Here is a 26979-nt window from a genome sequence, read left to right as displayed (position 1 = left end):
TCAGGCTCATTGTGTTTCACTGAGGTTGTTTGAAATCTACCTGGCGGACACGTTTGTGGTGAACGACACACAGTCGTTGATGAAAGTTAACGGGGTCGTTCCAGTGATGTCCTCCCACTGAGCCGGCGTGGTTCCACCTAAATAATGATAAATATAAGGAGCTTAAGTAATGTACATTAAACACATTGCAAAGAAACTACTGTGTTGAATAACTATAGTAATCTAATGTGTTTTACAAATACTGCGTATTTCTGTTTACATGGTACAAATGGTCAAAAACAGGTCTGAGCTATGATATGAGACTGTCATTGTAAAGAATTAAATATCATAAAGGCCCATTCATTTTGCCTTTATACATTATTATAAGGAATCAAAATGTAATTGAAGTGTATACTTTCAGCTAGAGCTGGGCGATTAATCGATTTTATCGATTAATTTGAATTTACAGTAAAGGACGATGTGTTTTTATGAAAATCGATTTTCTCTGAGCTTAGCCCCGCCCCTCTCTCCCGTGCGCAGACCCGCCCCTCTCTCCCTCCCTCCCGTGCGCCAGCGCCCCCCCAACCCATCCCAACAATTTGTCTATAATAGGTTTAAAAATAAAGAAAACTTAAAAACAGCTAAAAAAATAAAAAATAAAAAATAAAAAACTGCTCTTATAATAACATTTAACAACACGGCAAAAAAACTGATTTATGTAATTTACGTAAAAATAAAGTTATTTTGAGACGTGACTGCCTATTTAAAAAGCAACAGAAGTTGTTCATTTGTTGAAGTTTATTTGTATCATTTTTAACATTTTTAGAGTGTTTTTTTCTCTCACAATGATAATCCTTTACAGCTTCAAAAACATGTATTATGCAAATTAGGCGATGATGTCATTTAGCGACTTTTATGAGATTTTAGCAGAGGAAAAAATTTATTTAAATCGAAAAACAGATTAAAAAAAAAATATATATATTTTTTTTTTGGGCCATATCGCCCAGCTCTGCTTTCAGCTTTTATTTACACTGCTTATACTGTACACTGAATTAAGCTTTTTTTACATTGTCTTGTTCATCTTTGCAGACTCAAAAGTAACTGTGCTGATTAATAAACTCATTAAAAATCATTAATTTTTAGCCAGGTGCGTCTATTTCCTTTGTTAATAACTTTATAAAACAAGTGAAATAAATATGTAGTAATTTGTTGGAGACATTGCTTTGATTTTACACTGATTGGATTGTAGAAACTGAGCACTATAAACTCAACTATGTGTAAGTCAAAGTATTATTTTAACTTCTAATATCTAATACCTCCTTAACCTTTATGTCTCCAACAATAAATGTTAATAAAGGGCAGTCAATTAAGCTACATATAAGCGACATCATGCCAATAGGTGGAAAGTCTTAGCTTGATTTAGGGTGCATCAATGTGTCTTTGCTATCGTATCCACAGGAAAAGTATGCATTGCTTGGCTCAAAACATGCAAAAGGCTTGTACTAATTCTCTTTATTAATCATGGATGTGTTTTGGGTGTAGCATGCAATAAACCAATCAGCGTGTCACATGTCATTCTCTATAAAAAAAGAGGTGAAGTCTCACTTTGGTGGATTGCTATTTCATAGATTAATATAGATTATTAATATAGATTATTTAAGTAATATAACACTAACCATATTTTGTGGTGATGTAGAATTTTCTGTTTGTATTCTGTTGTATTCTGCTGATGTAAAAGTGCATCGCTGTGTGTCCATGTGTGCGTAACAAGTGGAGGTGTACACGCCTTGGGCCTGCACCTGTGTTGACAATTCACTGCCAAGATAGCAATGAATATCTGACTGTTGGCATCTGTCTCGGTTGTTTTCAGACAGTGATGCACCTGTGTTTTCTCTCTTTAAAATCACCGTGCCCATCGACGTAGGCAGAAGGCATGAAAACAGACTGTTGGTGTGGTGTAAGGTAGCAATGAGCATCACAACGCGCCTTATGCATGAGTAAGATGTGTAAGATATGGCAGTCAGTCTTAGCTGTGTCAGCATGTTTGGTGTACTATGAATGCCCTCACCTGTGATACTGCACAGCAGTCGGAGTGTGGGCGTGTCTCCTCCGAATCCGTTGAGAACAGGGTCGGTGGAACTCTTGGGGATAGGGATGGTCATGGTAATGGGTTTATGAAACTTCCTCCTCCGCGGTTCCAGAGTGACTATAGGGCTAAATGTAGCTTTGTTTCCTAAGATCTTTCTCACCACATCCATGTTCACAGACTGAGCCTAATCAAGAAAGAAAGAAAGAAATGAGAATTGTGTTTAGTAACAGATTAGTAATGGAAACGCATTAAAATATCAAAAGAAGTGTCAAGTATTATTAAATGTAACTGATCTGCCAAGATACTGTATTTTTCGCACTATAAGGCGCACTTAAAATCTGTTATTTTCCCAAAAATCGTCAGTGCGCCTTATAATCCAGTATAAATTCTACCAGTCAGGTTGTAAGGAGCAGTAAAGCCACTCCACTGAAGTACAGCATTATACAGGAGTTTCTCCAGCAACGAGACTGGAGCAGTATTAGCATTAGCCGCTATCCGCTCTAGCTCTTTAGCCATTCAGATAGTGAGTATTATCAGCCTGTAGCTTGCTGCTAAACCTGGCTAGCACTGCTGGAGCAGTATTAACATTACCCGCTACCCACGCTAAGCACTAGCTCTTTCGCTGTTCAGAGGTAAGTATTATTGGCCTGTAGCCTACTCCTAAACTCGGCTAAGACTGCTGGAACAGTATTAGCATTAGCCGCTAACTGCGCTAGCTCTTTTGCCATTCAGAGGTGAGAACTATTGGCCTGTAGCCTGCTGCTAACCCTGGCTAGCACTGCTGATGCAATATGAGCATTGCCCACTATTTGCTCTAAGCGCTAGCCCTTTCGCCATTCAAAGGTGAGTATCACTGGCCAGTAGCCTGCTTCTTACCTCGACTAGGACTGCTGGAACAGTATAAGCATTACCTGCTAACCACGCCAAATGCTAACTCTTTCTCCATTCAGAGCTGGAGCAGCATTAGCATTAACAACTTACTGTGCTAGCTCTTTTGCCATTCAGAGGTGAGTATATCAGACTGTAGACTGCGTGTTTACCTTGTTAAAACAAGCAATGTGGGATGAACCGCTAGCTAATATCACCCTGGCCTACCAGAAAACTGAGGGCTCCTCAGTGGAGTGCTGTCGGGGGCATTAGCTACTAACCGCGGCTAGCCTTAGTTAAAAAATCTGGAAATCTAAGCTTACTGTAAATAGCCAGAAGCACTTTACTCACCCAAATAAACAGTTTTCAGGAGAGAAATCTGTGTAGATTAACATTCAGCACTTGTTATACTTTAAACTAAAGTGTTTTTTTTATTACAGTTTTGTTTTCTTAACTTAGCTTATCTTTCAGGTGAGACCTGCTGAATTAGAAGGAAAACATGGCGACACACCTTTTCCTAGAGTGGCATAATGTGCCTTATAATCCAGTGCGCCTTATGTGTGAAAATAGACCTAAAAAATAGACGTTTATTGATAGTGTGCCTTTTAATCGCCTTATAGTGCGAAAAATACTGTACTACAAAATCTCTGTAGGTACCTGTAAGCCAACTCGAATGCGTTTTGTAAGTGCTCCTTCTGGGAAGACAGCCTGGACTTGTGGAACCACCGTACTGCTCAAGATCCCTCCCTCTGGACCAATCAAATTACTATCCTGTTTGATCCGTGAAACCACTGCAAAGTACTGTGGGAAGTCCCTGGTAATTATGCGGCAAATGCGTTTTCTCTCCAGCTCCTCCGGAGGGTCCAGCTCTGAGGAAAACAAGACATTAGCATAAGTTGTCTATGAAAGACATAATTAGTTAGGATAACTAGATAGGAATCTGATACACTATATCCTACATTACAGATTACTGTATTATAATGTTTAATTGATATCATTTATCTATATTGGAGATCTGGGATGAGATTTTCACCCTCGTCCATCCCATTAAGGATCTGATTGAGCTCCTCCTCTGTGTATTCACAGTGATGCTCCTTCCAGCTTTCTCCTGTCTCACTGCGCAGAATCACCAGCTCTCTCTCCTTCCCCCTCAGAGCAGCAAAGTGAGGGATCTCCACAATCACTGGCCTGAAAGCCCATGAAGAGAAAAAAGATTTAATTAAAAAAGAAGAAGAAGAAACTCCATGAGTAGTCAAGTGCCTGTCTGTGAGTGTCAACAGCTTTTCTGTGTTTCTTGGATGTTTCAACATGTTTATACAGTATATAAAAATGCATAAAACAAAGCAACTCCACCAAAAATTACACAAAGGGGCTGCATAAAATTTTGAGACTAGCTTCAAAAAACAAAACTGCTAAGCTAAAAAAAGGTCCCAAGCCAGTACAACCTTGCTCCTGAAGATCTACTTACCCTACAGAGCTCCAACAATAATCAATCAAGAGTTTTAGAGAATCAACATTATATTAACATTTACCTGATCAAACAGTGTTAGCAACATGTATACAATAAAGGAAATTAGGCTAAATAATGTTGACTTATGTTCAGTTGAGATTTGTATGAGGGTAGATCTCCAGAAATAAGGGTGGGCAGGCCTGATGTACAGTGATCTCCACAATTACTGACACCCCTTCATAAAGATCAGTAAAAACAATGAAGCAAATAGCTTAAAAAGTAATTTAATAAAAATCGAATTAAATTAATAAACTAATCACGTGCTGAACATGCTTGTCCCAAACAAGAAAGGCAACATTATCTACATTTTTTAAAATTCAAAATGATGAAACCATCACCACTACCATATATTATAGTGGGATTGTGTTTTTTTTCTACAGGACCCTGAATCTTTTACCACAAACCCATATCTGACGTTTACAGTCAAAACGACTTTGTTCACAGATTTAATAAAATCCCAGCAATTTTCGAACATTTTGGACAAGTTGACAGTTTGCTTTATAATCCGGTGCACCTTATGTATGAATTTTACCAGTCAGGTTGTAAAGAGCAGTAAAACTCTTAACTTTTAACGCTTAAAAACAGTGTTATATTGGAGTTTGACTTTGCTGAATTAGAAAGGAAACATGGAGAAACCTTTGTTCCTTACTAGTGTTGCTTAAAATGAGACTTATATTTGGGTGCATCTTATGTATAAAAATAGACCAGAAAATAGACGTTATAATCCGGTGTGCTAGTCTGTGAAATACAATACAAATACATTAGCATGGTATCAGGCCCGATACCGATACCAGTATCAGTACTCATGCTTTCCTTGTATTTTCTATACATCTTTATACAGGGTGGCAGTAAATCTGAAAATCGCAGTATGTTTCAGCAGGATTGTCTCATCATGATTTGTCCAAACAAGTGAAAACCTTAAATTGGGATTTTTAAAACACTCAGAATCAGCTGTCCAGGCATAAAATAGGTGTAGATGTGCAAGAATAAATGTTAGACATAAATTCACATTTACTGATCAAACAACAGGGGCGATTAAAAGCTTGCCATGCACAAGCCTGCACAGATTTATAACAGGTTTCCAGACAACTCATGATGCAAGACCTGAATATGAAACACACAAAAACACCAAAGTAAAACCAAGTAAAACAAACAAAAAAAAGAGTCCACTACAGCACAACACACTAACACTGCTACTATCACGCATCACACACACTGAACAATGCACAAGTGAGGAAAGATAAAAGGATAAAAAAGAAGGACGAAAGAAGGAGAAGAAGGAGGGGTATGGGACCAGCATCCATGGATTGTTTCATATGCGTCTCTCCTACCCCAGGAATTTGGTCCCTGGCGGCCCCAGCTGAAGAATGCGGCTAACCAAGCTCTCGCCCTCATTCAGAGGGGGCGGGGCAGTGGGGAGGTGGAGTTTACTGTCATCCAATAGAAGCAGTGGAAAAAGAGAGCACAGACGACAAACAGTTTGGGGGTGGAGTCTTCCTCTTCATTACCCTGTGCTTCTCTGACCAAAACTAACTGAAAGATTTCTATGATTTCATATGATGTAATGATGTTGATGTTTCATGTTAAAAACAGAGGCCAATGTTTTTGTCTATCTATCTATCTATCTATCTATCTATCTGTCTGTCTGTCTGTCTGTCTGTCTGTCTGTCTGTCTGTCTGTCTGTCTGTCTGTCTGTCTGGCACCTGTGAGCATGCTAGCTAGAATTTAATAAATGTGTCAAAAGTATTCACATTTATTAATCAGGTACAGATATTCCTGTAGATACAAGGGTTTAAAATACTTCTGTAGAACTGAAAAGTATCAACTCAAGTAAAAGTGAAAAAATTGTGGTTTCAAAACTGCTTAGTGTATACAAGTAAAAGTAATGTAAGTGTAAAGAAAGCCAAAAGACAAAGGTTTGCTTACATATCAGATTAAACTACGTCCTATAAGCAGTTTAGCTCAATTAACATAAAGTATATTTGATATCTGGGTTTGTTTCAGACCAGATCACGTTCTCACCACAAGCGAACCGCTCCAGAGTTTGTTTGGGACTGAGAAATCCGCACGTTGAGCGGGGGCAGGGCAGATGAAGATGAAGTCAAACTAGGTTGTGTAATAATTGCATTAAAAAAATAATAACATGTTACTGATTCCAAATTAACCATCTGAGTTAACACTTTAACATGGAGAGCCATAGTTTATACTTTACTAATTCAACCACAATCAAATTCACTCTATCTGGATGGAGAGCTTTATCTAGATAGGCTATCTTTAAAATGTAAGGGGTAGGAAGTTCAGATAACTGTGAAAATGTAGGGAGTAGATGTAAAAAGTCAAAGTAAAATAAAAAAATAATTGCTCCAGTAAAGTATAGATAACCATGAAGTATTTGTATTACTGTTACTGACACCTCTGTAATTTTGCTTCGCTCACAAGATAACACCTCACAACTTTAAACAGCTGTGAGTGTTCCAAAAGCCTTTCAATTTACATACTGCTATCCCATGATTCGGCATTTTAGTGTATAAAAACAAAACAAACAAAACCAAAAACAAATCGGGGTCAGTTCTGCTCCTTTTTACAAAATACAAAGACTTGATTTTTGTCAAAATTAGTATAAATGATTGTCTGTGGTAATTGGAGTACAATGTAAAGTCCTATATCGTTTTTTTTTTTTTAATTAAAATAATACATTTTAATAGAGAGGATCTCACTAACATTAATCTTAACTAATGCATAAACTGTAATAACAATAAACATATCAAATCAATCATGGAGCATCTCGTAAGTGGGGAGTTCTGCTTTGCGTGGTTAGAAACGAAGCTCAGATTATTATTAATGCAAGCTGTGAAGCAAAACAAAGTCTCCAGTGTTACTGCAAACGTGTTTAGTTAAGCGCAGATAAGCAAGAAAAGCTTTCTTTTTTTTTACAGGGTTAAAAGAAGAGGTGAGTATTAAGATTTTAGGCAAAACAGCAAAAGCACTGCCATGTACTGTACATGTACATAATAATCTTAAAGACTAGTGTCAAGAATTTAGATTTAGAACATTTAAAGTGGTATAACAGGTCAGGTTACTTTTAAAAATCATCCATTATCAACTGATTTTTCTGTAAAATCATAAGAACTTACCCAAGGAACTGTGCACCGGAGGGCCCAACTTCAATAAGCCTACTAGCCAAACCCTCTCCTTCAACCATGGGGGGCATGGTTGCCAGACGGTGGCGTTTGACCAGGCGGCAGGTCACTCGTGTTGGGGCGCCGCACTTTCTGGGTGGGATGATGATCCTCAGGCCGTTGTGACGGCACCCTCGCATGGCGCCACCGCGAGCGTCCACCATAAAGCTTACGAGAAAGCTGCAGACAAGGAACAAGAGGAAATAAACAGTGTGTTAGAGCTAATAAGAAGCAGATCATGAGACATTTTCTGCTGGGTTAACCCTCTGAGGTTGACAAAAATTATATTGGATGTTTCTTTGTGATAATACAGAGCAGCTGAGAAACTTTTCTTTTTAGCCCTTTCACTGGCTAAAATTTCTAACTGGTGGATTTTTTTACTTTTTTGTAAAACTGTAAAATAACTATAGATGGGGCATTTTAATTAAAGGAGAAATCCAGAGTAAAATTGACATGGCTTGTAGTGAAACATGATAACAAGTAGGAACTTTTGTCGAATACATCACTTTTATTCACCCTCAGCTTTTTGAAATACAGTGCTTTTAGCCGATGCTCCCAAAAGGCTTACAATGCAACTGAAAGGGGCATGGAATTGCTCATGTAAAGAAATGGCTATTTTAATTGCATTAACAAACTTAAAACATCTGCTCAATTCATTGATAGAATTCTGAGGATCCTGACATTAAAAACATTGAAAATGAGGCACTGAGAACTTTGAAAACACACAGATAGTTTATTAAAAACACTGTTCATACACACAGTACCACAGTATTTTTCTGTGCAAATGCAAGAATATTAGAGATGGAGATATTTTCAAAAACAGTTAAATTTCATGCATTTAATAATAGCTTAATTACAAGATTTGTTTTTAATAAACTACCTGTGCACTTTTAAAACTCTCAGTGCCTCGTTTTAAATGTCAGGGCCCCCAGAATTCTACCAATAAAGTGTGGAGTTTTGAGTTGTGTTGAGTTTGTTAATAATGTAAAAATAGTGTTTTCTTTGAATGGGAAAAGCTATGCCCCTATAACTATCATTGTAAGCCTGTTGGGAGCATCGGCTAAAACCTCTGGATTTTTTAAAGGCTGGAGACAAACTGAGATGGGATATTCGACAAAAAAAAAATTGCACTCACTATCATGTTTAATATTTTTCATAGCCTCGTATGATCTTACAAAAAGATACGCTGGAAAAAGCTGATTTCTGTGCTGCGTTATCATGAAGATTTTAATTACAACATAGAGAAACATACATTTTGACAAGCTTTCGTCGACCCCAGAGGATTAATAAGCATAAATACTTATATAATCGCTGTCATAAAAAAAAACACATGAAAATTTTACTTCATATACAAGAAACAATAATATTTTAAGATTTAAAAAATTTATTTGTACTTATGGGATGTATCGTTTTAGCATTAATATTTCTTATTTTTTTATATTAAACATATAAACTGAAAAAAGGAAGTTACAAAACGTAATTACTTTGCTATAACAACGATAACATTAGTTTATAACAACTGTAAAAAAGTTTCCTAATCCATTCCTTCTTTCAAACGTCTAAATTAATTCATTTCCCATTTCATATTTCATTGTGTTGTTCCTTCACATGCACACACACTCAAAAATTAACACATTTACACACGTACACACTGAGAGTACACACACAGCAGCTGCAGACAGAGTGAATTGCTGGAAGCTCAATGCGGCAGGGTACAACCAGACACATAACTCATGACACACACCCAGATATGTACTGATATGAAGATGTTACAGTGAAACAGCACACACACACAAACAGCAGTGGAAACATTCTCCAGCATGCTTGAAGGGTCTTGTCAAAGAACACTGCCAGGATTACTGAGTGCAGAACAGACAGAGCAGGGTGTAGGAGCATGATGACGTCATGATGTCATGTACAGTGAATGTACTGAAAAATGAATGACCTGCAAAGCATTCAGCATCCAGAGAATGCTGTGAAATGTTTTTTATATTTTATTTCCTGTAATGACATTCCTTCCCACAGTATTAATGTAACGTACCTGTGCTTTAAACCCTTTAAAATGTATAAGCTGGTGTCCTCTGTTTTAAAACTTTATTTATTTGTTTAATAGTTTTATTAGCATATTAGCATAACCATACCAACTCATGTCATGAGATGATTTCATAAATCTCATATTTACTGCAATTATTTGTGTGTAAAAAAAAAAAATACTAAAAGTGTGCTGTAGAAATTGTTCAATATTCCTCAGTAGGTTGAAAAGTGAACCTGGTTTCGAAATCTATTAGCAAAAATCGAAAGCACATTTCTATTCTTTGTACTGCATTTTTACATGGCTGATATTTCAGCTCTGTTCATTCATTCTATGAACATTTAAATGTAATATTTAAGATGGTATTTAAAACCTTCAAATATTTATATAAATCGATTTCAATTTAGGCAACTAAAATAATAAATATATATATAATTTTATATAAAACAAATATTTTATAACGTTTCTAAGACAGAGGGCCCTCTGTCTGAGCAGTCTGTAGCTAGGCCGCCAAGCATTCAGCTTGATTAAGGGCATGTCCGTGTGTCTTTGCTGTTGTATCGACGGGAAAAGTATGCCTTGCACAGCTGTAAATGTGCAAATGTTGCACTCCTGCCTTGTCAAGATAGGTTGACTGTTGTCAGGGTTTTAATCAGACAGCGGTGCACCAGGTACCTGAACACACCTCACTTCCAGACCACTATACTCATCAGCGTAGATATATTCATAAGCGGCTTTGCTGTTTAAACAACGCAGACACAAGGTGTACAAATACTGTAGACTATAATGCAGGGTGTAAGATAGCAATGAGCATTACAACACGCCTTGAATCCATAGTGCAACTTGTTGCAGCATGTTTTCTGAGCTAATACCAAACAAAATACTTAAACTTTCGCATCACACAGTAAGTAAAGGAACATATTACATAAAAGACAGTGTTGAATGTCCTTAATGGCAAAGAACAAGGGGTCTCAAACCAGTGAACAACAGGCATCAGGTTTGTTAGTGGGATTCATGTGGGTGAAATGACAGAAATGTTGAAGTCACAGACTGAGGCTTTAACCTGCGCTGCTTTTAGGCGGCTCAGAGTAGAATACTGAAGTGCGGTTTGCTGTAAATCGATATCTACTGTATCTTTTTCAGTTTACTTTTGAGAGGCCGAGAGGCAGAGCAGGTATTGCAGGTATTTCTCCCTTTAACAGAGCGCACACTGAAAGAGGAAGAGGGGTCAAATGTCAAAGTACAGCCAGTCACCTGCTGGTGTCATGGTCATGGCACGGAGATGAACGGCTGGAGAGAGAACAAAATACCCATCAGAGAGCGAGAGACAGAAGGAAATAAAGAGGAAAGAAAGGTAGGAAGAGAGAAGAGAGAGAAAGAAGAGAGAGTGCAAGAGTCTAAGGACGAGCAAAAACAGACCAGACAAACAGAGACATTTATAGAATTGGAGAAGAGTCCTCTGATTTAAAGGTATAACAAACTCACTCAATACTATGGTAAAACAGAATAACGCATTTTTTATACTGAGCACAGTGAACCACAGTACAAAGTGTCCCAGGCTGTAAACAATGCCAGTTTATGTAACCTATCCTACCTGAAATCATTTAAGTAATTTAAAAAAATATTTATTTCTTATTAATTTTGGCATTTCTAAAAATAAATAAATAAATAAATACCTTAATCTTAATCCTACTTAACTGTTTTAAATCAACTCAAACTCAAACAGACTTTCTTAAGCAAGGACCAAAACGTGCGAAAAGATTAAAAACATTTTAAAACTCTGCGATGTAACGAGACCTGTTTTGGGACAGACACTTTTTCTGCTTTTTATGTTTTGATACTGACTTTGAAGCAGTGAATAGAAATACCGTGATTCGAATCAATCGATTCAGTTCAGATCTTAATTTTGAGTTTGACATCACTACTACTTAGTCCCTAAGACTGTTTTAATGAGATTTTGCTATTTGATTTAAGATATTTAACCTGTACTTCTTAATTTTGTGTTTTAACCCTTTGATGCACGACATGGGTCAAAAGCGACCCGACTGAGATTTAATTTTCTATAATTTTCTTTGAATAAATTAATTTAATCATTTAGCATTTAAAATATTCCTCAATTAACTTATTTTGATCAATTTTTTTTTGTTTATTTTTACCTTTCTTACTTTTTGAATAAAAGCCCTTTTTGTATCACTACCCCTCTGATGCACAACATGGGTCAAAAATGACCCACATTCATTTTCTATGTAGCTTCATGTATGGCTATCTCAATTAACAGTGTCCGCATTTGTGTGTGTGTGTGTGTGTGTGTGTGTGTGTCATAAACATGTTGCAAATACTGAATAAGTGTTAACTGTCATCAGATATTTTCTAAAGTTATGTTAAAACAATTGAAAGCAGTACTGAGTTAGTTTGGGATGGTATGTTGGATTGTGATGGGAGCTGTGTGGGTGGTGTCTGACCCGTTTGTGTAAAACTGATGTAAAAATACAAAAGCTTCTTTATAAAGTAATAAAAAGAGAATAAAAATGAAGATTTGTGCTAAAGAAACCATCAGTCATACATGATTTAACATAGAAAATGAATGCGGGTCATTTTTGACCCATGTGTGCATTAGAGGGGTAATGATTCAAAAAGGGCTTTTATTTAAAAAGTAAGAAAAGAAAGTTAAATGAGGAATACCTTAAATTCTGAATGACAATATAAATCTATTGCTAAGATATAGCATAGAAACACACCATACGTGAAGTTACATAGAAAATGAATGCACATTATAGGGGGTGTGCATATATTGCAACTTAAAGGGTTAAGAGATGCTTTGTGCCACCTGGGGTTTCAGACAAGTAAGAAAGTTGCAGCTATAAATTCCACCCCACATAGGACTTCACGGCTAGAAATTTTGTGCAGGGAAATGTATTAAGTTTTTTATTACTTTTGGTAATATTTGATACTGTTCAATTGGATTCTTCCACTGTGTTTATTGAGAACATGCCAAGTTTTAGAAAGTGACTGTTTTAAATAGCTTTTTACCCTTTTCTCGTTTCTTTTATCTGGTTTATTAAAAAAGTCCACATTATTAAAACCCACAAATCCCTAGACAAAGAGGGATTGCAACTTATTTAACTGTCTTTACTGTGCATTTTTTAACCACTGGATTTAATAATTAAATGAGGGTGTCATGATACTGCAGAATAAATCTCAAGCAATCTCTAATAGTAACAGCTTCTCTGGAAATATATTAAAAAATTTATTAAATATAAACACTGTGAAAGACATATTTGAAACTCAGGACCAGTACCGATAAACAAAAAGTACCTGTAATTAATTTTAACTCATTTTCAGAGACTCAAGATTATATAAAACATGCTGTACTATTTATATTATTTATATCTGCACTCTATAAATAGAACAAAAATCTATGACAGTCGTTCAGTTCAAGGACAACAGGCCCACTGCCAGAATAAACCAGATTACACAGCTGCCCACTACAGTCAGAACGGTTGCCAGAGACACAGATATAAATATCACTAAATCCTCTTTTGTGGAACTCTTTGTTTAGTCGTTCTCCAGCCAAAACTACGTAATGAGAGCTGATCTGTCTACAAATACTAGAAATGATCACATTCCCAGCTGATAACAGAGTGCAGGACTGTGAGTGAGAGTGAGCGAGAGTGAGCTTTCATACCCAGAGTGAACAGGACTGGAGGAAAGTGCTATGTTGTCCAGGTTTTCTGTTCCCCAGCTCAGTCTGTACGAGTCCCTCTCATTAGCAAGTGAAGACACCTACACACAGAGGAAGACAGGAAGTGACAGATAGCACTGCACAATATGATCATTTTAAAATAAGCACAGATTCTCAGGTCACCACACTCGTGACTACGATCAATTTGATTTAATTTGGGTTGCACAATATAATTTGCCCTTGTGATGTGCAAAATTAATTCAAGTAATTAAAAATACACATTTTCACAATAACATCTCTATTTTCCATTGCATCTCTTTCAGAAACAGATTATATCTACCTAAAATCATATATTTTACTTTGATGATTAATGGTTGACTGGAGAAATCTGGTAACAATCACTGTATTGTTTTAACATCACAATATACAGTACTGGTCAAAAACTTTTGCCATATTAGCTTTTCAGGTCCAGTCAGTAACCAAAAATTGTACAAAATTCAGTGCACAATATTTTGTAGTAAACTGACAGAGCAAATGAACTAAAAACTAAAAAAAGTAATTTTAGTATTGTTAAAAAAAAATAGTATATTGTAAAAAAAAAACTCTAAAAAAATCATAGATTGTTTTAAAAAAAATAGGGGGTGATTTGTTTTTAGCAAACAGTTAACTGGTTAATAGCTTAAAGCTGGTAAAGTGCAAAATAAACTTTGGAAGCTTTGGAAATAGATTTTAAAACACGTAAATTCACAAACCATCAGCTGAACTGAATCAGTGTTGGAACAGATTGTGTTACTGCACATATCAGGGGTGTCAAGTAATCCTCTATAGACTCTACCTGGTAATTGCGGATTGCATCATCCCCCATCCCGTCGTGCTTCGGGGAGTAATATCCATGGTGAGTGGGTGTGAAGGAACGGTCCGTGCTGAAATAAAACACAGAACAGGTTTTAGCTGTTTATACAGTGACATTAGAACAGGGGTGTCCAAACTACGGCCCGCGGGCCATTTGCGGCCCGTTTCCTTACCTGAAGTGGCCTGCAAGGTGTTTTAGAAATAAAAGTTAAAAAGCTAGGTGTCAGAAAACGGGTTAAAGAGTGTAAAAGCAGCGAGAATGCACAGTTGTAGTGCAAAAATCGACCAAAGAGTGTAAAAGTTGCGAGAATGCGCAGTTGTAGTGCGAAAATCAGAACAAAGAGTCTGAAGCGGCGAGACTGTGCAGTTGTGGCGCTGAAAACGGGCCAAAGAGTCTGTATGCGACAAGAATGCGCAGTTGTAGCGCGAAAAAACAGGCCAAAGAGTCTGTATGTGGCGAGAATGCGCAGTTGTGGCGCAGAAAACGGGCCAAAGAGTCTATAAGCAGCGAGAGTGCTCAGTTGTAGCGCAGGAAACCCACCAAAGAGTCTATATGCAGCGAAAATGCGCAGTTGTAGCGCAGAAAACGGGCCAAAGAGTCTAAAGCGGCCAAAGAGTCAAAAATTGGCATAACAGTTAGTTTACCAGTATAGGGTATATTATTGGCTGTATGATCAGCTTTTTAACCACTTTGCCCATCGAAGACCAGCTTTGGTCATTTGAAACCAGCTACCAGCAAAAATGATTTATGAGGCTTCTTTACTGGGGGCTGGGTTTATATTTTATATATAATGTATATATTTTAGGAGCATAATTATGCAAATGTGCAAATACTGGTACCTGTCAGATCGTCCACCTTCCAGACTAAAACGCAAGTAATTCATGCCATCCAGGTACTGTCCAGGCAACGAATCATCTCCCAGCTCCCTCAGATCCTCCGCTCTCAGATACTCTCCTCCATCTCCTGTCATAGTGTCATCACCTACAACACACATGCAGTGAGATATTACCTGAAGATCAGCACAAATAAAAAATGACAGCTTCATTCTTTCTCTCAAAACAACACACACACACACACACACACAATAGAGGTTGTATGCTCAAAGGCTCAGAGCATTAACACACTGGTTATCTGCCAGGTAGGTACATGCATGCAAATGTGACTTCACACACTGCACACACACACACACACACACACACAGCAGCGTACTAAACTTAAAGCACACACACACACTCTCTCTTATAGGTGCCAATAAAGAAAGCCTGCATATATCAGCAAAGCTTCTAGGACCACAGCGCTCTACATGCTGTAGATTATGGCCTCGGCAGCTGAGTGCTCAAAAAATTACAGAAAAAATATATAAAATATAATAAAATTAAATAAAGCAATAAATAACAATAAAACACCACCGCTGCTGTTGCCATGTGGGACCAGCAGGGCTAGATTTCTGGGATCGGCAGAAAGCAAGGGATACATACTGTCAATACAGTAAATACAAGACGTACTGTAACCTGAGAGTGGACTTCTGCTGTCAATAGCATACTGGCTGCCTAGAGAGTAGAACAATAATGTGTATTTATGACAAAAAGAAGAGTGTCCTTTACTACAGGACACCTACTGAAGATATCTACAGGTATCAACAATAGCACTGTTAACTCTTAACACAGGAATTAAAGGCACACTATGCAACATTTGTCAGTTAATTAACACGTTTCATACAGTTAGATGATTAAATGAGTCGTTACAAAGCAAATGAAGGTTCCTTTGCCTGCCCTTGTCGTCTGAAGCCCTCAGCCCACATCCACAGGCTCACAAGTCTCTGGTATTGTAAGACTCAGGGCCCTATTTTAGTTATCTACAGTGTATTGGTCAGTTTCAGCAAAGTATTGCATAATGATCTGCATGTTCTCGCCGTGAAGGTGCACCAGCAGCTCATTTAAAGGAACAGCAATATTATTTTATTTTATTATTCTGTTTATTGTTGAGGTAAAAGTCTTGTTTGCATGGTGTATGATGTCTGTGTGTGTGTTTAACTAGTGGGAGTGGACGCATGCTGAACAGTGTGCGCACAGCACTCCTGGATGGCTAATATTGAATTGGCCATCTGACTGTTGATTGTTGGCAGGGTTTAAATAAGTCAGTGGCGCACCCACCTGTATTTCCCGCTCCAACGATAAAATAGATAGTTAAAATAGATATTTACCTGAACACACCTGACTTCCAGACCACCACACCAATCAGCGAAGACATATTCCTAAACGCTGATGCTAAAAATAAGCTATTGAGTGTAAGATAGCAATGAGCATCGTAATATGCTTTGCACAGGGTGTACGATAAGGCCCTCAGACTTGCTTTACAGCAAATACTAGGGACACACTCTAGTATTAGTTAGTTGCTAACTGTTTTAAAATCACCATGCCGATAACTGTATACATGTAGGTTTATCATAATGTTGCACACATGGGTGAGCCTCAGGGAAGTCTTCTCCAAATGGTGAGAGCTTGCTGTTGTGATAATAAATAATGCCATGGGATGATTCTCTCTTTCTGTGCATGATTGTGCTTTTAATATGATAGTCATTGTTTATAATTGTTTTTTCCACTATTTTTATAGATGTGACAAATAGCTTCTCTATGTCCACATTAAAAGGGTTTGATGATGTTCATACATTATATTTACACAAGCCAGTACATATGTGTCTTAAAACCATTTTTACAAATGTTTGTATTACAAATCTGTATTACAGATTTTTAAGATCAGACATTCAAACACAAGCTGTTACAAATATAAGCATTATATTGGGAGTTATTAGCCATTATGTTAAGATGAGCCCTGTTCCTAAAACTCTTCCATGCTTGACTTAAATTTAGCAGTTGACCTCATGGGTAAGGGAAGTACTTTGGGGCTAAGATTTAATGGAAAGAAGGTGAGCAATTCAATGGCAAAAGGGTTGTAGGGACTGTAAAACATGGTGGTGGAAGCATCATGCTCTGAGGATGTTTTGAAATGGGTACAAAGAACAAAGTGGAATGAATAGTAATGGACTTCTTCCGAAGTCACTCCAATATAACCTCAAACCAATAGTTAGATAATGGAAAAAACAACTAGACCAAACAAACCCCCCAAAATAACACTCGTAAAATTAATCTGCACCAGAAAAAGAATTGTTCAAGAACTTCCATAAGCCATAATGAGGGCATCTAAACATTTGAATGAAGCACCATGCACTGTGTGTTTAGTAGACCACAGTAGAGCTATAATATGTTATAATGTTATAATACCCGAATCATCCAGTTACTTAATTCACACGTTAATGCTTATTGTGAATCTGCACAGCAATACAGTGCAGTAATCAAGCTTTTGAACACTGGTGCTGTGTACCTTCATCGAGGGAGTCATCAGATATAGAGCCATCAGTCTGCTTCAGTGCTACATGACATTTCATATTGGCAACATGAATTATAATCTGATAAACCATTCTTAACATTAGATTTAATTTGTAAAATTGTAATGTGAGAAATGAGTTTCTGGGTTTTATGCTGTAATGTTGTAAAAATGTAAAACTCACCTTCTTCATCAGAAACATCCAGCACTTCAGTCATAGTCTCTGGAACATTCAGCTTGTGTTTCTCCGTCACAGTCTGTATAAAAGATCATTCCATTATTGATGCCAAGACTACTGGGCAAAAATATGCATTAATGCATCATACAGTGACCCTTTACACTTAAATAAATGCGCATTTATGTACTTAGAATTACGTAAATGCATATTTATGTAATAAGAATTAGAATGATTTTAGGAACTTTAGGAAGCAATCTTTTTGGAGCAGTTTGCTTGTGGTGAGAACGTGATCTGGTCTCGATCACCTTGACTCAGCTATCAAATATACTTATCTTCAATTGAGAGTAGCTGTAGATTAATCCGATATATTAGCCAGATAACACCAACAAACACTGTCTCTGCTGCTCCATGCTGTTCACACACTAACACTCACACCTGCGCTGAAAGTCCCATTGAAAACACTGTGTTTAAAAGCGCAGCGGCAAATTATTTGCATTCTGTGTTAAAGCAGCCTCACACTGCACAGATATATGCGCTGAAACACAGAATCTTCTCTCTATATTTACTTTCTTACTGCCACACCAGACAGCTCTGACCACCCGGTCACTTCATGTAACTGGTATCATGTGCAGGAGCTTTGTTTGTACTAGGAGAGGTTTTGTTTGTCAAATACAAGTTGGAGAATCGGATGTGTTTCTATTGCTCTACCAGACAGAAGTGTGTGAGTGAAAAATCTATTATTCAGAAAAGTTTTAAGGTCAGATGAGACAAAAATGTTTAGAGCTGAAAAGATGAACCATTCAACCCCCAACTATTAAGCATGTGGGTCGTAGCAATATCCTTTAGCAAAACTATAAGTACTAAAAAAACATTTTAAAACTTTTAAAATCAAATGAGCACTGGATGTTAATCTACACAGATTTCTCTACTGATAACTGTTTGTTTGGGTGAGTAAAGCGCTTCCGTTTATTTACAGTAAGCTTAGAATTCCAGTATTTTGTCCAAGGGTGAGCGCTAGCCCTGGTTAGCAGCATAGCCAACTGCGGATGGCAGTCTGGCTGGTAAAATTCATACATAAGGAATTTTTTTAAAATGTATGAAATCTAGCATTTGATAGCCTTCACATCCACAAAGTGATTCCATAATGCATAAACAAGCAGAATATGAAAAATTCAGAATAATCACCGTTGTTGTGGTGATGATCTCCTCTGCGACCACCCTCAATGTGTCCACCACTGAGATGTAACCCAGACGACGAGCAATGGCGAGCGCAGTGTTTCCGTTCTGTAAAAACAGAGTAAGATGCATTGTTCCTTTACAGCATCAGTGATCAGTTTGTGTGTGTGTGTGTGTGTATGTGTATATACAGTATGGGGTCTTCCACTCACCACAGTGATGGCGTTGGGTTTTGCTCCGTACTGCAGCAGAACGTTGATGATATGAGTGTTGCCCTGCTGAGCTGCTTGGTGGAGGGGTGTGTATCCATTCTGAAGAGGAAACACACGAAATTCACCTTCACAGCAAAAACACAAACCCTGTGAATCTCTGTGTTTTTCTGTGATGTTCATAATCAGTGTACCTTGGTTTTGGCATTGACGCTGGCATTGCTCTTCAACAGGAAGTTGACCATCTTGGCATTTCCATAGTGACACGCGACGATCAGGGGTGTGTAACCCAGCTAGAAGTGAGGAGATTTATTATTACTATTATTAATGAATAATAAAAACAATCAGAGTAATTCTAATACAAGGATGTTGAATGGGTTCCACCACTGATGCTACAATACTATCTAAAAGTACATTTAATCCAGGTCCAGATAACCTGACAAGTAAATTAAAACTAGGTATTGTTGTATTTAGATAGTAAGAAAGCATAATTTCATACTCCACAGTTATAATAACAATACTATGATGTGAAGCTCAATTAAGAGTTTTGTAAGCAGACTAATGTGTTAAAAAACATTTTGAGAAGAACCAAAAAGTCTCCTGTTTCTTCTTAATTTGATTAATCACACTTTTGTATTCGTACCAATTCATATTCCTTCGCTCTAATACTTTACACTTGGAATATTCATTATGTTGGCAGTTCACAATCTCTGAGAAATGGGAAATAATATTATTGTCTGGCCAATAATGAATGTTTAAAAGTGTAAGATGTTCTCAAGAACTGTTCAATAATGTTTAAAGTTATGTATGTTAATTTAATCCACATTGAGTAAGTATTATTGATTCAGTAGAATGAAAAAAGTTAAGTTTTTGCCTCCCTAATAAAAAGTGTGTTACTAACAGTAGAGTAACAGATTAACTGTTTGTGAAGTTTAGCTAATTAAATAATCATGTTAGTCTATAATTGCAAATGCTAGTGATAAATGCTAGTGATAAAAGAAAAACCCACAATGGTCACAGAAATAACCTGAATGTGACTAAAGTAATAATCAATAAAAATGCTATGAAAATGAGCAAATGAAAATCTGACATTGATCCGACCCCGATTTTGATCCGTAATTAAACAGAATTATTTTTTTTTTAAATAAACTCATTGAACTTTAAGCTCAAGGAACATCAGTGTCAGATCGCACCATCCATCATTATTTGAGCCAAAGTGGACTTAATGAGAGATGAACAAGGAGGACAAAATTGTTGAAAACAAAAGATAAAAAAGCCAGACTGCAATTTGTCAAACTAATAAATTGACAAGCCACAAAGCTTCTGGGAGAATGTCTGATAGACAGATGAGACAAAAATAGAACTTTTTGCCAAGGCATATTAGCTCTATATTTACAGATGGAAAAATGAGGCGTATCAAGAAAAGAACACCATCCCTACTGTGAAACATGGAGAAGGCTATGTTATGTTCTGGAGCTGCGTTGCTGCATCTGACACAGGGTGTCTTGAATCTGTGCAGGGTACAATGAAATCTCTAGACTATCAAGTGATTCTAGAAAGAAATGTGCTGCCCAGTGTCAGAAAGCTTGTCATGGGTCTTACAACAGGATAATGACCCAAAACACACCCAAGCTAAAAACATCCAAGAATGGCTAAGAGGAAAATATTGGACTATTCTGAAGTGACTTCTATGAGCCATGAGCTAAATCCTATTGAGCATCTTTTGAAGGAGCCGAAGCTTCAAACCTGACAGCTGGAGCAGTTTGACCACGAGGAGTGGGCCAAAATACCTGCTGAGAGATGCAGAAGTCTTACTGACAGATTTGGGAATTGTTTGATTGCAATGATTGCCTCAAAAGGTTGTGCAGCAAAATATTAAGTTAAGGGTACCATCATTTCTGTCCAGGCCTGTTTCATGAGTATTTTTTTTTTTTTATATAATTTTTGGTTGAAAATCAATATCTGATTTTTATTTGTTCATAACAAGTTAGTTCTGTGACTATTGTGGGTTTTTCTTTCATTAACCGAGGGGTACCGACAATTCTGTCCACGTGTATTCATATATTTCCACTAAATGCATTTTGCAATCTGTTCCCCTCTCCTATCAATTTATTCATGCTCATCAGTCTACTTATTAATGAAGTGAGGAGCTACTTCACACCAGAGTTCTCCTTGAATAAATGATGCTATTTAAATAATAAATATTGGTATCAACATGGAACATACTGAAGGTTCCTAATGAGCAGTAATCAATAATACCACAATAAGGTAACATGGGTACAATGCTGTTTATTTTACTGTACTCTTACTTTGGTTTGCTGGTCCGTGCTCGCACCATTTTTAACTAAGATCTCAGCAACACCAACTCTGTCTTCCTGTGCAGCGAGATGAAGGGCTGTCAGTCCACTCTGCACAGAGGAGAACAAAAAAAACAACACCAATAAAAACAGGATAAAATCAGAAGGAAAATAGATTCACATACAGTACATATTGTAGCTGCAATACATACCGGTAATAGTAACACAAGAAAGTGATGGGGTGTGTGAAGGTGTGTGGATGTGTTGAGGGGTGTGTGAAGGTGTGTGGATGTGTTGAGGGGTGTGTAGAGGTATGTGCTAAATGTACTAAAGTGTAAATATAAAACAAGAAAAAATCTAAGTTCAGTATGGCTTTTTAGAATTATTCTGATCCTGATCTGTTAATCTAAGCAATGTTTTTTAATATAATTTTATTTCAATTTTTTTCCATTTCCATCCCAACCCACTCACTAGGACTCCCCCTAATACTAGTGGTGCCCCAAAACACCAGGAGGGTAAGGACTAGCACATGCCTCCTCTGATACATGTGAAGTCAGATTCAGTTTTTAAACTGCTGCTGATGCAGCATTACCGAGTAGCATCACAGCACGCTCAGCGCAGCGACTCGGTTCTGCTACATGAGCTCACAGACGCCTAGTGCTGATCGACATCACCCTTTGGAGTGATGTGGGGAGAGAGCGCCATCTACCCACCCAGAGAGAGCAATACCAATTGTGCTCTCTCAAGGCTCCAGTAGCTGATAGCAAGCTGCATGAACAGGATTTGAACCCGCAATCTCCTAATCATAGTGGCAGCACTTGTTAAGCAATGTTAAAGTCAGATTTTCAATACTTTTCACTTATTTACAGTTAAATTATATATTAAAAGAAAGGTTCAAAAAGTGAAAATGATCAGTAACCTTAGTGGGTACGTTGACCTGAGCGCCCTTCTGCAGCAGCAGGGCAGCCATGTCACTGTGACCCTCCTGAGAGGCCAGATGAAGAGGGGTCACTCCCTGCTTGGTCAGGATGTTGGTTTCTGCTTCGTACTGCAGGAGCGTGGTGGCTATCTCCATCTGGTTCTTCTTTGCGGCTATGTGGAGAGGAGTGTACCCGTTCTACAAACAAGGGGAGGATGACAGGAGTTCACGTTTAATAGAACAAGAGATATAAAGTAAATAAAAAGTATTAGAGAAACAAGCTGCACTGAATTTACTTGAAATAAATGTGTAGAAATGTGTTCTCCTCATGAATTAAATATACTACATCAAAAGTAGCTTCCAAAGAGTGAAAGACAAAGATGTGTTTATGGAAAAATCATGTTTTATTCATGTGGCAATAATGCACACAAGTCAACTTAATGCATCGCTCTTGAACTCTTGTAGTTTTATTTGTAAAAAAAATCATCCACCATCCAAGCCCAGCGTGCAGGTGGGCTCTCACCTTGGCCGTGGCATGGGGAGAAGCCCCTTTGTCCAAAAGCAGCAGCGCCACCTTCTGGTTATCATAATGCGCAGCAACATGGAGAGGCGTGAGTCCGTTCTGTAAGGATGAGGGTCAGTGCGAGATGGTTTAGAAGAAGCTGTTAATAGTGTATAGTGTCACAGAGGCACTCAATTAACACACATACACACACACACAATGACATGAAACCAGTACAGAAGAAAGCTAAGCTGTGTTATCAGAAATTGTTAACATGTTAAAAATTAAAAATAGAAAGTTATGGTTTAGATTAAAGTGCAAGCTGGGCAGGAATCATTATCTGGTTCCTTATTAAAGGAAAGAAACAAAAATAATGGTTGGTTTTATTATTTATGAAAATATCTTGTTATCATCAAAAGAAACTTTGCTTACCGGCCCTCTTGCAGTCAATAAAGCCTCTATGTATTTCTTTTAAACAACATTTCAAAACAAGAGTCTATGAATTAGGTTCTACAAATGGACCACATCATTTTTTTTAAGAACTGAATGCATTTAACGGCTTAAAACGTCATGTTACTGTGCTTGGAAGTGGCTTTTAAGCATTTATCCTCTTGAGACCCTTCATCCTCATATGAAGACTTCACATTGCTGCTTCTCCGCACCATGATACTTCATTTTTTAAGTGGTCATATAATATTACACTCAAATGAATGAAGAAAAGATGGTCCAGACAGAAACATGGATCAGGTTCAAAATCTCAACGAATTTTATGTTTGAAACTAGCTTATTAGCTAAACTTTAGTGTTTAGACTAATTGGGTCCTTCTGATCCCAAATAGTAATGGTAATTTTCAAATGTTAAAATAAACAAGGATCCTCATATGAGACCATATGAGAGTAGTTTAGTTTTTTATACTTTTAAGGTCCTACTAATCTGAAATAGGAGAAACAAAGCAAAGCAAGCAAAAAAATCCAGGTCTCAGGAGGTTAATCAATGACATGAATGGTATAGATTACAGACAAATAAATAATAAAGTGATTCCTTTCTGAAAGTACCAGAACCTTACACTTTTTGAAATAAAGGTGCTACAAAGGGTTCTTTGTGTGTTGTGCTGGTATGAGTTGATCAGAAACAGCAGTGCTGCTGACGTTTTTAAACACTGTTTCCTCACTGTGTTCACTCTATTACACACTTCTACTAAGCTGCTCCACCTTGTAGATATAGAGACAGTCAGAGACAGAAGTTTGTCTGTTGTTTTGCACTTTGTGGTGGTCAATTTAACTAACAATAAACTAACAGGTTTGACCAGTACATTTTTGCAGTCAATCCATCACTCAAAATTTCTATGGTATCTACTTCAATCTATTTGTAGCATCTTATTCTTTTGGTGTATTACTTTTATTATACTTAACATTACATACAAGCACATGCTTACCTTCCCTGCTGAGTCTGGAGGGGCACGTCTCTGCAGGAGCAATTTTGCCACATCAAGGCTGCCGTACTTAGAGGCCACATGTAAGGGAGTGAATCCTTTCTGTAAATAGTGAGAAGAAGAACATGCTGAATTTCACAGCAAGTTAAATGGTCTACAAGAGCACTGAAGCTGAAAGTGGATTGGTATTTAACATTTCAAACAAACAAGCTTTAAGTCAAAAGTGAGTGCTGTAGGTTATCTGAGTGTAACTAAGATATTTTTTTATTTTTTCCTTTTTAGTATAGTAAATATCAAAATACTCTGTGAAACATTTAGGTAGCTCTTCTCTTGGTACATCTTGGTTAAACTTAAAATCAAGCCTTGTGCTCCTGATGAGGGCCAGTTTCATCACAACATTTTTGATGGTCTTTGCGACTGCACTTGAGAATACTTGAAAAGTTCTTGACATGTTTTGGACCGACTGACCTTTGACTAAAAAATTATTCAAATAGGACTATTCACTGTATACCAACTCTACCTCTTCACAACTTTACTACTCTGCAATGCTACACATGTATCGGAGGAGGCATGTGCTAGTCTTCACCCTCCTGGTGTTATGGCATCACTAGTGATAGGGGGAATCCTAATTAGCGGGTTGGGTAATTGGCTGTGTAAATTTGGGAGAAAACGGGAAAAAAAAACAAAATTACATAAAAACAAATCCAGTCCACAAGTTGACCATAAGGAAGATTGATTAACATTAAAAACCAGTAGAACATAACGACATAAGGGAGGAAAAAAGAAGAGTGTGAGAAAGAGCAAGCCAGCGAAAGAGAGAGAGAGAGAGAGAGAGAGAGAGAGAGAGAGAGAGGGAGAGAGAGAGAGGGAGAGAGAGAGAGAGAGAGAGATAGAGAGAGGGAGAGAGAGAGAGAGGGAGAGAGAGAATGAGGGATTCTTCAAATTCAGTTCTTTATTTTTGCTAATTATGTTACTATTAAATGTTCTTGTCTGGGATATAAAACTAAATAGAACTAATAAAACGTTAAGAAAAATAACAATACATGTATAAAACCTTTATAAACTGAATACTAAGTTGTACACTCAGTTGTTTTGACATTTGCTTCAAACGGTTAACAGACATACATTTTGAAGGTCAGGTTTTAGACTGACTTTGGGCTGGATATTTTTGTTAGACCTGGCAACCCTGATTTCAGGTGACTCTACCTCAAAAAGCTGACTGAGAGAATAAACAAGATGTGCAAAGCTGTCTTCTAAGCAATTTAGTTAGTTTACTAAATAATGAGTAATAATACAAATAATAATTAAAAAACAATGAGAAACACTGAATGTAAGGTGCGTCCAAACCTTTGGCCGTAACTGTATATCTGTATATTATAATATACAACAGTTTTACTCTTCACTAATGTATAAATCTACACAAATCATTAAATTCACATAAGCATGAGACAGACAGTAAAGTGCTGATGCAACATGAAGTAACCCCAGTGCAGTGCAGTGAAAATGCAGAAATAATGTGCGCAAGTGTAAGAAACAAACAGCAGGGGGCGCTAGTGAGCCAGATTTCACTCTCTGAGACAGGCGTGTCTGCTCATGAAGTCACGTGATCATCATGTTTATCCACAGCTGAACAGAAAGATCCTCTCAGCACTCCTTGTACACAATCTCACAGTGGATTTAAAAACAGGCCTCTCAAAATAGTGATAAAAACCAAGACTGAAGACAGAACAACACTTTCTAACACTGAAATTCAGAACAAAAAACAATGATCTGTTCATAATTCATCAGTTTCTGTCCATCCTGACCTGGATGTTATATTATCAGCTGGACTGGCTGAATATAAAGATAATTAATAATGAATTAAAAATAACTCAGGCCTGGATTCTGTATTATTAACAGTCGATCTCATTTGACGTCATAAAAAAAATATGGTTTACGTCTTGATTAATCAATGAATCAGCAATTACCATAATGATAATAATGCATATTTACAATATTCTTAAAATTGTCTCTTATAGTAGGAAATAATTACGTTACACACACTCTAGTCAGAATATGATGATCATCTCCTTACACTCTACACTCGCTGTCTACAGTGTTTTCTCAGCTCACCCACATGCATATATGAGAACTTTGGTTCCAGCTTTCCAGAATCCTGTGTTAATTTTGACAGGTGATTTTTGTTTAGTTTTAACTAAATGTATAATAGTTTTAGTCACATTTTAGTCTTTTGGTTTGATTATTAGTTTTAGTCTAGTTTAAGTCAATGAAAAGAAACAACATTTTAGTCTAAATTTAGAATTTTAGTTAAATAAAAAGTATGTATTACATATTTTATTGTTTTACTATTTCAGTGTTGTGTATTGTGTTGTTATTTTAAGATTATTTATTGCTAATGTTTATAAAAATATTTATCAATCATTTAATTATGCTAATATTCAATCTGTTTTAAAGCAAGTGAGCTGTAAAGATGGTGGGACAAATAAAGTCGAGTTTCTGAAATGATCTACTTCTACTGCAGTACAGATTTATACTAACATTACTGGCTTTCAGTAGACAAGATTTTCATTGCTTAACAAGTGTAATTCAAACTTGTTCAGTTCAGTAACAGCAATGTTTAGCTCCGTTCATATTCAAATACACTGATTTATATACAATCTTCTGTATTTAATAAAATATCCAGCACAACA

General features: G+C 37.0%; 1 protein-coding gene across 29 annotated transcripts in view; it reads right to left on the bottom strand.

The window, feature by feature from the left end:
- ank2b (ankyrin 2b, neuronal) overlaps positions 1-26979 on the bottom strand; it is a 281005-nt gene that overhangs the window by 37954 nt on the left and 216072 nt on the right. For 20 of the 29 annotated variants that reach the window (XM_049483036.1, XM_049483035.1, XM_049483037.1 and 17 more), the window contains 19 exons: positions 24293-24391; positions 22879-22977; positions 22356-22553; positions 21449-21547; positions 19334-19432; positions 19143-19241; positions 18940-19038; positions 17761-17833; positions 17574-17621; positions 15032-15173; positions 14175-14262; positions 13343-13440; positions 10912-10947; positions 7581-7805; positions 5777-5875; positions 3969-4123; positions 3593-3804; positions 2048-2252; positions 41-137 (listed from right to left, as the gene is read on the bottom strand). In XM_049483036.1, coding sequence (XP_049338993.1) covers positions 41-137; positions 2048-2252; positions 3593-3804; positions 3969-4123; positions 5777-5875; positions 7581-7805; positions 10912-10947; positions 13343-13440; positions 14175-14262; positions 15032-15173; positions 17574-17621; positions 17761-17833; positions 18940-19038; positions 19143-19241; positions 19334-19432; positions 21449-21547; positions 22356-22553; positions 22879-22977; positions 24293-24391 — 2270 coding nt within the window. The remainder of the gene's footprint in view (positions 1-40; positions 138-2047; positions 2253-3592; positions 3805-3968; positions 4124-5776; positions 5876-7580; positions 7806-10911; positions 10948-13342; positions 13441-14174; positions 14263-15031; positions 15174-17573; positions 17622-17760; positions 17834-18939; positions 19039-19142; positions 19242-19333; positions 19433-21448; positions 21548-22355; positions 22554-22878; positions 22978-24292; positions 24392-26979) is intronic. The other 9 variants (XM_015608656.3, XM_022678186.2, XM_022678187.2 and 6 more) reach the window with 7 other exon arrangements.

The sequence above is a fragment of the Astyanax mexicanus genome, chromosome 8 (genome assembly GCF_023375975.1).
Source record: "Astyanax mexicanus isolate ESR-SI-001 chromosome 8, AstMex3_surface, whole genome shotgun sequence".
NCBI lineage: Eukaryota > Metazoa > Chordata > Actinopteri > Characiformes > Acestrorhamphidae > Astyanax > Astyanax mexicanus.
Note: the sequence above shows the minus strand (reverse complement) of the source record. Positions and strands in the feature narration are given on the sequence as shown.